The 13,059-nt window shown below is 37.8% G+C and overlaps 1 protein-coding gene across 9 annotated transcripts in view; it reads left to right on the plus strand.

Annotated features, from left to right (window-relative positions):
• Positions 1–13,059, plus strand: part of PCDH15 (protocadherin related 15) — a 682,309-nt gene that overhangs the window by 451,034 nt on the left and 218,216 nt on the right. For all 9 annotated transcript variants that reach the window (XM_085229238.1, XM_085229233.1, XM_085229230.1 and 6 more), the window contains 2 exons: positions 3,338–3,493; positions 11,250–11,369. In XM_085229238.1, coding sequence (XP_085085364.1) covers positions 3,338–3,493; positions 11,250–11,369 — 276 coding nt within the window. The remainder of the gene's footprint in view (positions 1–3,337; positions 3,494–11,249; positions 11,370–13,059) is intronic.

Here is a 13,059-nt window from a genome sequence, read left to right on the forward strand (position 1 = left end):
ATTACACGTGGGCAAAGACAAGAGTAAGGACAAGAACAAATGACCGTGTATTGGCAGAAATAGATACGGAACCAAACTCGGTTGTTTATTGAATTAGGAGAATTTTTGCTTTGCTGCTTTGTCTGGGAGGTGAAGCGCTGCTCACTCCATGTCCCTTTTACACTTAGTGTCTTTTAGCACAAGCTTGCTCTAGCTGTGTACACTTATGAGATGGGAGAAAAAGCAATGGAGTTATGTACTCTACAATTCACATCTAAAGCTTGATGTGCTCAAATAAGAATCTGCTAGTTTAAGGGGGGGCTGTTTGTGTATTTGTTTTGAAGGCAGCATTAAACTGGCGTGGTAGCTTTTTCCTATTAGCATTAGATGAATGTTGTCAGGCCACATTTTTTTTTCTTTCTAAAAATATGAAATGAGAAGGAGTGTTATCATCTGTACCAATTTTGTTTGAAGGAAATGCTTTTTTAAAATGCAGATACTGTTTTATTGTTACGCTGCAGCGTATACTACAATTTAGCAGAAGCTGCAAGAAAAACTAACTCACAAATGATTGTAATCAACACTGAAAAAGTGATTCAGAGATCATGTGAAGTTCTCCTTGGAATGCATCAGTTTGTTTTATATTAGCTTGATAATTGGTTTGTCTTCTCCATTTATTCTGAGGTGTTCTCAAAAACAACATGCAAATGTATTGTCCTTTCCGTTTTATTTTATTTTATTTGAAGCTAATTGGATTTAGCTGGGCTTAAAATAGCTTTCATTCACAAACTTTTAATATGTGAAGTGAAGGTATGCAGTGCAAAACATGGCAGAATGGGCATGACGGAGCAAGGAAATCCCACTGCATCAAGTGCCAAAAACCCAGCTGCCTTTGCAGCAGCACTAGTACAGTAACAGTCTAGCTAAACTCATAAATGCTGTACATCATAATGAATAAAGACACTTTAGAGTGTTGTTCTTTGCAAGATGTAGACTCAGATCACAAGGAAATGAATGGAAAGTATATGTTTGCTTAATTTATGTAAAGTTAATATTGTTTTTCCATTTGTTTTTAAGGGATTATTTCCTCATTTTTACAATGAACCAAAACTGAGAAAAGCCTAGTATCTGCAGAAAGAGGATTATATATGTTTTGATCTGCAGTACTGCAATGCTGAGTAAAATTACTTATGCTTGTCTCAGTGTGTCAGAATATGAAAAGAAAAAATGTGATTTAGGAAAACTGCTATTTTGGGTGTGATCCCCACTGTACAGAAATTCTGGGGTCTCAATCTCAATCAAGTTACGTGTTAAAGAAAATGAAAGCAACCCATGAAAACTCAGCCCAGTGGTCATTGAATATGTGAACCTTATACCATGGACTTGATTAATATGGCTCCGATCTAAAGGTTGTTTCCAGCCATCGAAAGCAGAGCTGTATGGAACTCCCAATGGCGTGTGCAGTTTTTGTCTTTCCTTTGCTTGTTTAACAAAAAAAAAAGCTGTGTTTCTCATCTTTCAAGTGAAAATTGCATGAATCCTAGTAGTTCCAATAGAATTTGGGTTTTTGTTAATTCAATCCTTAAAATTCAAGTTTTGATTACGGAGCAGAAATTGGAGTCTCAGTCACAAATGGAGCATGTGTGATTGCATGCAGTACGTCTGGATTCTCTTCCCATTTTTCTCCTGTAACCCTGCCTGTCATCTCTCTGCTGAACCAGATAACCTGGTCTCATTTTTTTTATTACTTTTCTGGAAAGAAATTTATTAGATTCCGTTGATTGATTTTCACCAAGAATGACAATATATTTTCCAAACAGAATCAGATAGAAAGACAATTCCAGACTTTTTTACCAAAGCTTCAAGTGCTTAGGAAGAATGAATAGACATGAATCGGAGCTGGAAAGGAAGCGAGCTGCTGCAGTGCGTTAGAATAATTTGTCCCCAGTGTGATTAAATATATATTGTGCTTTTAGGTATTAACATTCATTGCTTGTAAATCATGAAAACAACATGTGTTCATTTAAAGATCTGATTTTATAGCTAGGCACTGACCAAGCAGAAATTACGTGTCAAAACAGCCCTACACTGGTCATACCTCAGCAGAGGCAAAAAATTGTGTTTTGTTTTGGTTTTTTTCCACGTCTTTATCAAAAAGACCAAGTGATGGTTGCAAATCCAGAACTTTGTGAATTTACTTACATACTGCTACAAAGAGCTGTGGTTTTTGTAGGTGTTACTAAAAGCAGCAGATAACCTCAGTTGTGTTTTAAATATATTAAAACGGGGTAAAAATTATGTTCTGGAAGCTTGCGAAGAATGCCAGCTTGAAAAACAGAAATGATAACGTTCAAATCTTAATTTTTAAGTTACTGACCATATTTGACACATTCCTACTTTTGTTGAAAGTAGAACCACCTCGTAATTGGCTGCAGACTTTTACAGCAAAGAGAATCAACTCCCAGATAAATGCTCATGCTGTACCTAATTGCTGAGAAAGCAGAGTCTAAGGAGATGAGGGAAGAGTAGATTTTCATTTAAGATCTCAACAGCAGCATAAACCCCCCTTCTTTTCCCATGTCTACTGACTCTTTAAAAACGGATCAGTACCGCAGTCTAAAGGGGAAAGAAACCATATGGTTCTAAAATCCATTGTAGTAAAACTGGAAAAAATCAATCACTCAGAAAAATTGTTGCATTTAGAATGAGTGGAAGCGTAATTATGCAGATATATAATTATGGTATAATTGTAAGTCTAGGAATCTCAATACAAAAACCTGTTTGTGTTCATTGTGCTGTCGGGTACATAGGCATTTTTAAATTATGCTTTTGAGTTGTTTATTCTTTTGAAGGCTTTGAGGTTAATAAATACAGAGGTTTTTTTGTTTTGTCCCTTTCAGTGCATTCTTGCTTTCTACTGCACATCCGATACTAAATCAAAAAGGAAGTTTTTTTATTTGAGTGTTGTGGCGTTTACTGTAATAAAAACAAGAGGGCTTTGGATGGTCTTCACTTAGAGGTGACTAAGTTGTTCTTAAATTACTTGATAAAGGCAATTGGTAGAATATTTAATTTATTTCTGACTTGACCGTTCTGTTCAAATACTAACCAATCAGAAGTTAAAATGTGTGACATTTTCTAGGTATCAAATGATTATTGAAATGGAATAGATTATTGAAGAACCTAACAATTATTCAAAATGTGTGGGGTTTTTTTTTTTTTCATTCCTGAGAAAGCTGTGAAGAGCTAATCTTGCTGAGGATTTTTAGATGCTGAGCAGTGCTGACATTGGTGTAACATTTAACTCTTCATTCGATTCATACTTGACTATATTAACAGCATGTATTTTCGATTACAGCCTCCAATGTCCATCCAGTCCATTGTGGTGCAAGTCCAGTGTGTTAACAAAAAGGTTGGCACCATTATCAACCATGAGGTGCGGATTGTGGTGAGAGACAGGAATGATAACTCACCTCAGTTCCAGCAGCAGCGATATTACGTGGCAGTAAACGAGGTCAGAATCGATTCCTTGTCGTCTCTCTTTCTTTCCTTTTTCTTACATTTCTTATATATTGTCTGCTTGTTGTGAGAAGCCAACTTCTTTCACTTCTCACTTGAGAACCCAATAAACGTATCCCTTCATTTGTGTCAATTTGGAGAAGCGCAGCACAACCCATATCCTTAAGTTTTTAGCATGAGAGCTACTCTTCCTGATTCCTAGCAGTTACAAAGATCAGCATGCCTTTCACCAGAATGCATATCATAGATGGAATTTTGTGAAGCTGTGTCTCGATGAGTAAGGCGTTGGTTTATGTTACATTTACAAAATGTTCTACTGCATTTTGCAACTTCATCAACATGACTGAAAGTAAAGCAAATTTATTTATGAAAAATAAGTATATGTCAGAAGTTTTTATTAAGAACCTTGTAGGCTGGTAAAGTTCAAACTACTGCTATTTATTAAATGGTACCTGTGAATTGAAGTATTTTGTTCTTTTATTCTAATAGGGTTGAAATCTATGGATTGGACTTGTCCATACATTTGAAGGTTTTGTGTGGTTTTTTTTCTTGAGCAAATAATATTTCATTTTTCTTTAAAATTTCATTTCTTATTCTCTTAAGGATTAAATAATCTGTTTGTAAACAACACAAAGGACGTGTGTTTGTACTAAATGAGAAGCAGGAACGTATGTGTGATCTTCCAGTACCTGAAGGCATACAGGAAAGCTGGAGGGGGACTTTTTATAAGGGCAGGTAGTGGCAGAATGATGGGAAGTGGTTTTAAGCTGTAAGATGGTAGATTTAGACTAGATGTTAGGAAGAAATTCTTTACTGTGAGGGTGGTGAGACACTAGAACAGATTGCCCAGAGAAGCTGTGGATGCCCCATCCCTGGAAGCACTCAAAGCCAGGCTGGATGAGGCTGTGAGCAACTTGGGCTAGAGGAAGGTATCGCTGCCTATAGCAGGGGATTGGAACTACGTGATTTTACAGGTCCCTTCCAACCCAAACCGCTCCATGATTCTTTGAAGTAGAAGTGTCCAAACTGAAACTAAGAGAAAAGGGAAAGACAGGTTTTTCTTCCATCTTCATTTATAGTAGTTAAGAAATTAAACCAGTTACGTATCATAGAGATTATTCAGTGTGTTAGGGAGTTTTGGTTTTCCAGTGTGGCTTGTATGTTCTGTTATGGTCACGATTACTACACTGCTTTAAGGGACCAAGCATGCAGGCAGGGGGTGTTGAGGAAATCCAGTAGTCCCCAGGAAAAGGAGTGGGGAAGTTGTTTGATCGGTTCTGAACTAATTAAGCTCAAAGTATTAAGATAAAAAACGAAGGAAAACCCAACTTTTTCTTAACTGGGGACATTAAAGAGTGGTCTGGAAGCCTACCTGTGTGACCTGCTGTAGGCAGCCTGCTTTAGCAGAGGTGTTGGACAAGATGATCCCTGGAAGTCCATCCCAGCCCCTGCTATTCTGTGATTCCGTGATGAAGGAAGAAAGGATTTTCCATAATTAGAAGTCCAAAAGGCAGAGAGAAAAATGTACCATTTAGAATAGTTTATATTTAGTGGCTTTATAAGTTTCAAATATCTGCGCTCATTTATTTGCATTACTATTGAGTGAAATGCAATCTTACTCTTTCCACCAGCTGCAGTCTCAATATAATTAGCTTCTTTGTTTCATTTTGTCACTGTTAGGCTTCTATCTTTTGTCATGGCACCACTGTGCCATTCAGGATTACCCCCTGGGTTAATGTTCTCATTAATTAACAGAAAGAAAGAAGTTCACAAAGCATGTCACGCTTCCTTGAAGGTTTCAGTGAATGACTATGTGTTCAATGATAGGTTATCCTGCTAGAAATTGGCACTGCCACTAGTGGATTTAACTACACTGGAGAGGGGGCAAGGGGTGGGTTTTAGATTTCCAAAGATAGTCAGAGCTATTTTAATAATTACTGTTAACTGTAATGCCAGTTAATTCCTGTAAATACTGGATTTTACTTTATTGGGTGGCTTTTCGGTATCAGAATGTCAGGTGGTAAATCGTATTTTGGAGAAATGGAGTGCTGCTTCTGTCAAACACTGATCTGCCCACAACATACTGAAAAACATTTGTAAAGGAAGGAGAGGGTTATTTTAATTCCATCGTAAATCCTAGTTTCACATGACTTTTCATGCAGATATTGTTGAAAATTAAGCTCCTCTTTTTCTGAGAGCTTGGATGGAGCTAGATTTGGTAGGGCAATATCCGTCTTGGTTTATAGCCTAGTTATCTCAGTTTTTTATACTCGGTTAGAAGAGAAGGATGTCTGTACCCAGACAGAGGGAGGACTTTGCAGATCCATTGAATTTCTGTCAGTGGCCCTTACAGATGCTCTAGTGTAAGCACGGGGAAGCATGCACCATGTTTACTCAGCCAAGCTCCTTCCTCTTGTAGCCATAAAATGTGGTATAATGAAAGCAGTGTATGTTTCTGGCATCTCAAAGTCAAGCAAAGGAAGCAGTTTAGTTGTGTGCATGTAGACATGTAGATGAAGCTATTCTGATTTGTGCGTGTACATGTGTGCATGTATCCATGTCTGTTTTTTTTTTTAATATATATTTATATACACAAATATAAAATCTCCATTGTCTCTGGTCCTAATAGTCATGTTAGGAGGGATCTAATGCAGACGCAAAGGATCAATCTGCTTGAAATTAATTGATATTTTGCTAACAAGAAAATTAAGTTGTAATTAAAGTATTGACTCTTTGTAATCTTTTGGGTTATGAAACTGAACTGGAAGTAATTCAGACAGCTTAGCAAAGCACAAACAGAGCTGTTATCATCTAGGAGCTAAGCTTAGCCCTTTCATCAACTTTATCAAGACAGAAAAAATGTGAGCATCTCAGCCAATCCCAAATCCAACTGCTATCCACAGCCTCAGGAATCCCCTTGTAAAAGCAGAAACTAGTTATTTAAGATTCATGCTAAATATTTTCCGACCATTAGAAATACTCTAAAAGGTTACTTCCTTTGTATTTTCTTATATATATTTATTCATATGAAAATGTCACATCATTATGTAGAAAAAATTCCTGACAAGATGACATTAGCCCAGGGCTACATTCGACCATGTATTAGTGACCTAAAGATATTTGTTATTGCAGTATACCCAAATAACATTCTGACAGGCTGAAAAGCATGCAGTTTTTTTGAAATGGGGAAGAATTGTGCAACTCAACTAACACTGTATAGACAAAGGTATTGCCCCAGGGGTTTTAAAAACATGTAGCCTGATATGGAGACTAGAAACTAAAATCTCGTAATTCTGAGACAGAGTTGGTGTTGGCTGTTTTGTGTTCAACTAATGGATCTGTGCAAATTCATTTCATCTAAATACAACTGCATTGCCTGTGTTCTTAGAAGATACACGTTCTTCACATGGGCCTTACTTGAGTGTTTCTGATGTTTTGCTAATCTCAGTAGTGGTATCATGTTTTAATTGGAAAAGTTAGTGAAGTTAGCAGAGCGCTGTTTGAAGTCGGTGTTGTTTTAATACACGTATGCACACATTACACGATTATGGTAATTTTTCACTTGTAAACCATTATTTTAGGCTTAATTCTTTTCCTTTAAGTTGGCAGAGATGGTAAGTCCTTGCAAAATAAGTGTAACTTCAGCTGTCTTAGAAGTCTGGCTTTGTGTTGTTGAGAATTTGAACTTATCCTGAATTTTCTTTGCTTCTGGTGTGATTATTCACACCTTTTTCCATATGGTGTTGAAATAATTAATCTCGGCAGGTAGACATCATCAAAAGAATATTAGCTCAGAATGATCAACTGTAATTCTGTGCTCTGCTCTTTAGGATCATGGTGAAAAATTACTCATTTACAGCTTTGTAAATAGGCAATAATAAGAAAACTTATTTTCAGGATGTTTTATGGAAATGTTCAACGTTCCCATCCGCATCTAGATTTCTAAGAGACATAAATCACATGGGAGGAAATTTATAAGCATTAATGTTGCTGGCTGTGGAAGAGTAAGATTTATCGTATACTTTTCCTCTTTGTGTTTTAATTACATTCTTTTGAAATCTTACTTGTTTCTTGTCATCACAGTTCCTTTTCAACACACTGAATTCTCACTGAGATGATCCTTACACCGATGCTAATGCTAATGTCTGTTTTTCTTTATGATTCCATCTTGAATAAGCTCAGAAACTCGCAGTGCTCAAACATGAGCTTACTGCGTTCCTTTCTGTAAGAGATACTTACATTTAATACAGAGAAAAAAATCATGACCAAAGTGTTCCTCGAGGTAGTTATGTCTAATGGGAAGTGGGACAAGTGCAGCTCTGTAGGCTCAAGTGGCAGTTTCTGGAGCTATTTTTGGAATCTGCTGGAAAGGAGAAGCAAACCAAAGGAACCAAAGATCCTCCTCCCCAGTGTCCCAGAATACTTGATGTCAGAAGATTTTTCCACCCAATCTGTCATTTTCAACCTGTGAAGAAATTCTGTTGCCAAAGGAAGCATGGTGTTCAAGTGCAAGCCTTGACTGGTGACTGAAATTTGCTTCTGTCTGTTTCTCGTAGAAATATAATCTCAAATTAGCAACTTTAGAATAGGAACAAACTTCTTTTCATGCTGAACATGTAGGCTTGGTTGCTTCCTCTTGCACGCCTGCTTGGCAGGATCAGGCGTGTAGAATTTACTGCTTGATTAGATCAATTGATTACTTCAGTTTTGATGTGGGTCTGATTCAGATGCGCAGAATTATAGATGTGGTGGTCCTTGAAGAACTTGAGAAATTTGCAGACTGTCACTTAATTTCTTGTGATTTAATTGTTGTAATTCAGTATAGTTGGTTTTGGGAGATGCAGGCTGAATTGGACCATTGAATGTTGGATCGTTGAAGTTTGTGCAGGTTTTGTTTGCACTAGTAGAGGTGTCAGTGCGAAGGTCTCTAGGAGGGAAATTCTCACTTAAGTAAAGGCGACACACTGGGTTAAAATGCCTATGCTTGTTTCAGTGTTTTCAGCTTTTTTGTGTGTCTTATAGACACCTCTATAATATTCAGAAGAAAAATATGCCTTTCATTCCCATGGTATGTCTTTATTCTTAAGGATGCAGCTTGTAAAGTGCTGCAAATGCAAGTAATCCTTTTTAAAACAAGAGTAGTGGGACTCTTATTTCTGTTGATAAAGAGCAGCCATATATATGGTCACGGTGTATATAATTAACTGAGTTCTCAACTGTGCCCTCCACAGCCCAAAATGAAACATAGAGCAAGTTGGTGGTTTGCTTAATCCTCCAAGACAAGTTCAGAAGTTGACATGTTACACTGAAGTGTATCGAGAGAAGATTTCTCCCTAGCTTTCCTGGCAAGGTTTATATTCATTGTTGAGTGTGCTTTCCTAAAGCTGTTTGTAACCTCATAATAATTTATTTTATTTTGCTGTGTCCTGGGAAGGCCCCAGGTGGCTCACTGCTTTTGGAGTGGCTGAGGTGTGTTGTGATGCTGCTAGAGTAAATTGTCACAGTATGAGAGACCTTGGGGTATAGACATAGTGTAGTTTCACGTGCAGTGTGCCTCTGAAATGATGACATATGGAATTTGGGGCAAGTAGGTCAGATTTCTAAATTTTTCCAGAGGTTGAGCTGCTCTTTGCCATGAAATCTCAGGCATCATGGAAAACTGAGTAGGTGTGTTAGTTTTTTCCAGTTTTCAAGAATAGTGAGTGATATGGGATTTTCTTCAGTGCACACAAGAAAACATAGGGAAACTGGACCTCTGCTTGTCAGGTTCATGAAGGCCTGCATGTCTGTAGCCAACTACTTTGGATGCAGCATCTTTTGACATGCTATGAGAGCATGCAGTTGTATTTCTGATGTATACTGCTCTTTCATTTTTACAGCTGTCTCGTTATCATTTAATCATAGAATCATACAATCGTAGAATGGCCTGGGTTGAAAAGGACCGTGGTGATCATCTGGTTTTAGCCCCCCTGCTATGTGAAGGGTCGCCAACCAGCAGACCAGGCTGCCCAGAGCCACATCCAGCCTGGCCTTGAATGCCTCCAGGGATGGGGCATCCACAATCAGTTATCTGCACTCTGTCAGAGTCCCATAAACACGGCAGAGGGGTCTGGTTTCCCACCATCAGTCAGTGCGTGTGTCTGTGGTAAATGCCTCCCCGTTCCCTGCAGGCCACTGCACCCAGGCAAAGTGCAAGGCAAAGAGTTGCACAGCACTGAGGGTCAGCTCGCTGCCTTAGGAGCAGTTAGTAGCCCCATGGAGCCAGCTTACAGCCTGTGTGTGGGATGCTTCCATTGCCTGTGCCAGGAGTAGGCCAGAGAGCTACCCGTGGTTACCGTGCCCTAAGTGTGGATGGTGCAGAAGTTAAGCCCTGTGCCAGTTTTAACTTAAAGCTTTGGAATTGATGTTTTTTACTTGAAAGCTTCAGTATTCGGAGCTGTGAAAATATTTCTCAGAGGACTCTGTCAGCTATTAAATGGCTTTAAGTAATTAGCAGGTTTATAAATTGACAACAGACTGGGAGCTATGAATGTCTGACAGCTACCTATTTCCTCCTATGCTTGCTTCATGTTATGAACCATTAAGTGTGAAAATTAAATAGCAGTCCACGTTTGCAACAAATGTCCAAATGAGCCATTATCCTTTGCCACCTTCTCTTCATACAGCACTTGAAATTTTTCACACCCCGTAGTCTTTAAGATACGCAGCAACTCGTGGCAAGGAAGTAAACTGGACTGGACCTGAGTATGTAGGCAGGGGCCAGGCATTCTGGCATGGTGAGAGGACAGCAGCAGGGGGTACGGCTGTGAATGATGTCTTTGTCAGATTCAGGGCTTTTTGTTCGTTTGGTTCTCAGGTGGATTACTCACAAAGCTTTCTGAATATTAAAGGTCAGAAATGTCAGCTTCAGAAAGGGTTGGGTTTTTGTCTTTAGAGTACAGAATCAGAGAATCACCAAGGTTGTAAAAAGGCATCCAAGATCAATCATTCCAACCATCCACATATCACCAGTATTTCCCATTAGCCCATGTCCTGTAGTACGACATCTACACATTTCTTGAACACCTCCAAGGACAATGACTTCACCACCTCCTTGAAGAAAAAAAAATTTTTCTCTCATCTTTGATGTCAGTAGGTCTCAATTTCATGCAGCTTGCCCACCCTAGGATAGTTAGAAATTCAAAGTTTCAAAATGTAATTTTGTGAGTATTCTGTTTCTGCCAACAAAGTATTGGAGAATATCATTCTTGCCTATGTTTAAAGCCATAAAGCTGTGTGCTTTTGTGTGTGCAGGTGTTATTTGGTGTTGTCAGTGCTCTCATGAGTGTTGAGTAAGTTCTGTTTGCCTTACGGATCATTTTAATTTTCCTTCCCAGGTCTGGAAAGGTAGCTTTTAGTTACTTTTATCTATTTATGTTTATTTAATGAATACTTTTTTTTAATGTTTATCTTCACCTTTTCTAAAACACACGGAGCTGCCCTGATGCATAGGACGTATATAATAAAAATGGAAATTTCTTTCACTCCTTGTGACCCTTGGCATCATTTAAAGCAGGGTCTGAGTATATTGTGTCTAAATGCTTGCTCATTCATGGCTTTCCAGGCTGAATAAAGGGGAGAAGAGAACAGTGGCTGTGATGTACATATTAGAACAATGGGAAAAAAATGAGTGCCTTTCATCTGTGCATCCTTAATCGTTTCTTCTATGCCGCAGAGTTTTAATGTGCATTTTTCTTCCCTTGCTCTTGCAGTTGACTCCAGTTGGAACAACCATCTTTACAGGATTTTCTGGAAACAATGGTGCTACTGACATCGATGATGGTCCAAATGGCCAGATAGAGTATGTCATCCAGTACAATCCTAATGACAAAGTATGTGCCTTTACTTTTTTCCTTTTCTGCATATAAATTTTAATATAAAAAAACATATACACCTGTGAGTCTATAAATAAATAAATATGTATTTGCTTATGATACATATATGATTTTGAAATAAGGAACAAGTAAGTGGCTGCTGTTGGACATCATAAATTCTGAACTTGAAAACTTACTTTCAGTGTAGATTATTCTATTCACCTTGCTTGTCCCGTAAGCTCACCCAAATTTATCTTTCTCTTCAGTGCCACGCTACTATGAGCTATAACACTGAAGCATCAATCATCCCATCTTTTCTAGTGTTGTTCACACACCTTCTCTTTTTTGGCATGTGTTTTCTGTCTGTGACAGATAGTTGTGTTCATTTCTCCATGCTTGCAGTAATGGATTCATAGCTAAGATATATTCATAGTCACTGCTAAGTTTCTCATGAGAGACGTTCTGTCTTCCTATATGGTGCTGCTTATATATAGAGAGAAAGAGAGTGAGTTTTGTGGGTTTTTTTAATAAAGCCACTTGGAAAAAGAAATATATATTACTAAAATGAAACAGTAATGTTCTATGCCTGTGGTCTGTACAAGCGTGTCATTTTAGAGACAAAATGTTTGAGGTATTAAATACATGTTGTTTAGGCTCAGATTCGTGAATTTCTCTATCGCAATGCTTTTTTGCATGAGTGATCTATTTGAAGCATCCATCTGCATTTTCTTGAAAAATTAAAATTATTTCGGCAGTGCTGTTTTGAAAACCAAGGTATGATTTGCCATAGGCTAAGAACGTTGTTACTGGGGATCAAGTGGTGTGATAATTTAAGTATGCTAACCTTATAATCTACTCATGCATAATGTTGATGTTCTAGTGAGAAAGTACATAGGAAATAGATTTAGCAATCTCTCATTCAAAATCTCTGCTGTTACTTAAGGCTAACTTGAGTAGAAACTTTTTTTTTGGTGGGAAAACAGCAATCTGATTCTAAGTTTCAGTATAGACATAAGTTTAAGTTATACAGAATAGTGAAGGACTCCCGTTTGGAGCAACTTTGGTATAGTCAGTCACCTCAATAAATGTTTGCTTAATTTATGTTGTATGCCTGGTTAATGAAACCTACTTCTTTCATCTGTAGAGAGCCTTTATGCATGTAATAGTGTGTGCTTGACAGAAGTCACTTGTAAAGCTGCTTCACTGCCGTTCTCTTCTTGCTAGGAAGATACCCCAAAGCATCTGCTACAAGTGAATTGTCTTCCTTAACCTGGGAAAGTGTTGCACGCTCAAAAATGAGGTGTACAGCATAGTGAGAAGTATTTTTGCTTCTATATTTCTAGGATCCTCCCGTGTTGTGTGTTGAGAATGCTCAGTGTAGTTCGGCACCAGTGACAGGCTGCTGCTTTTGAAAAAGCTATAATGCTGATAATTTTCATTAGAGACCAATTAAGAATTAAAAAAGAAAAAAAAAGTTAAAAAAAAAAAAGGTGTAATCTAGAATTCAATTTAGCTTAAATACTTTGTTGTTTAATGGGAACGTATATAAAAGTCAAGAAGAAAAAAATGAGTGCAAAACATGTTGGATGTTTTTCTGCTTCCTTCAGCTATTGTACAGGTTGATGCCATAACTCTTTGCTCTTAGAATCAAAAGATGAAATTGATTAGCTTGCCAAAAGAATCTTCAAATGCAGAGTCAATTTTAGAT

This window comes from Meleagris gallopavo, chromosome 8 (assembly GCF_905368555.1).
Source record: "Meleagris gallopavo chromosome 8, MGAL_WU_HG_1.1, whole genome shotgun sequence".
Taxonomy (NCBI): domain Eukaryota; kingdom Metazoa; phylum Chordata; class Aves; order Galliformes; family Phasianidae; genus Meleagris; species Meleagris gallopavo.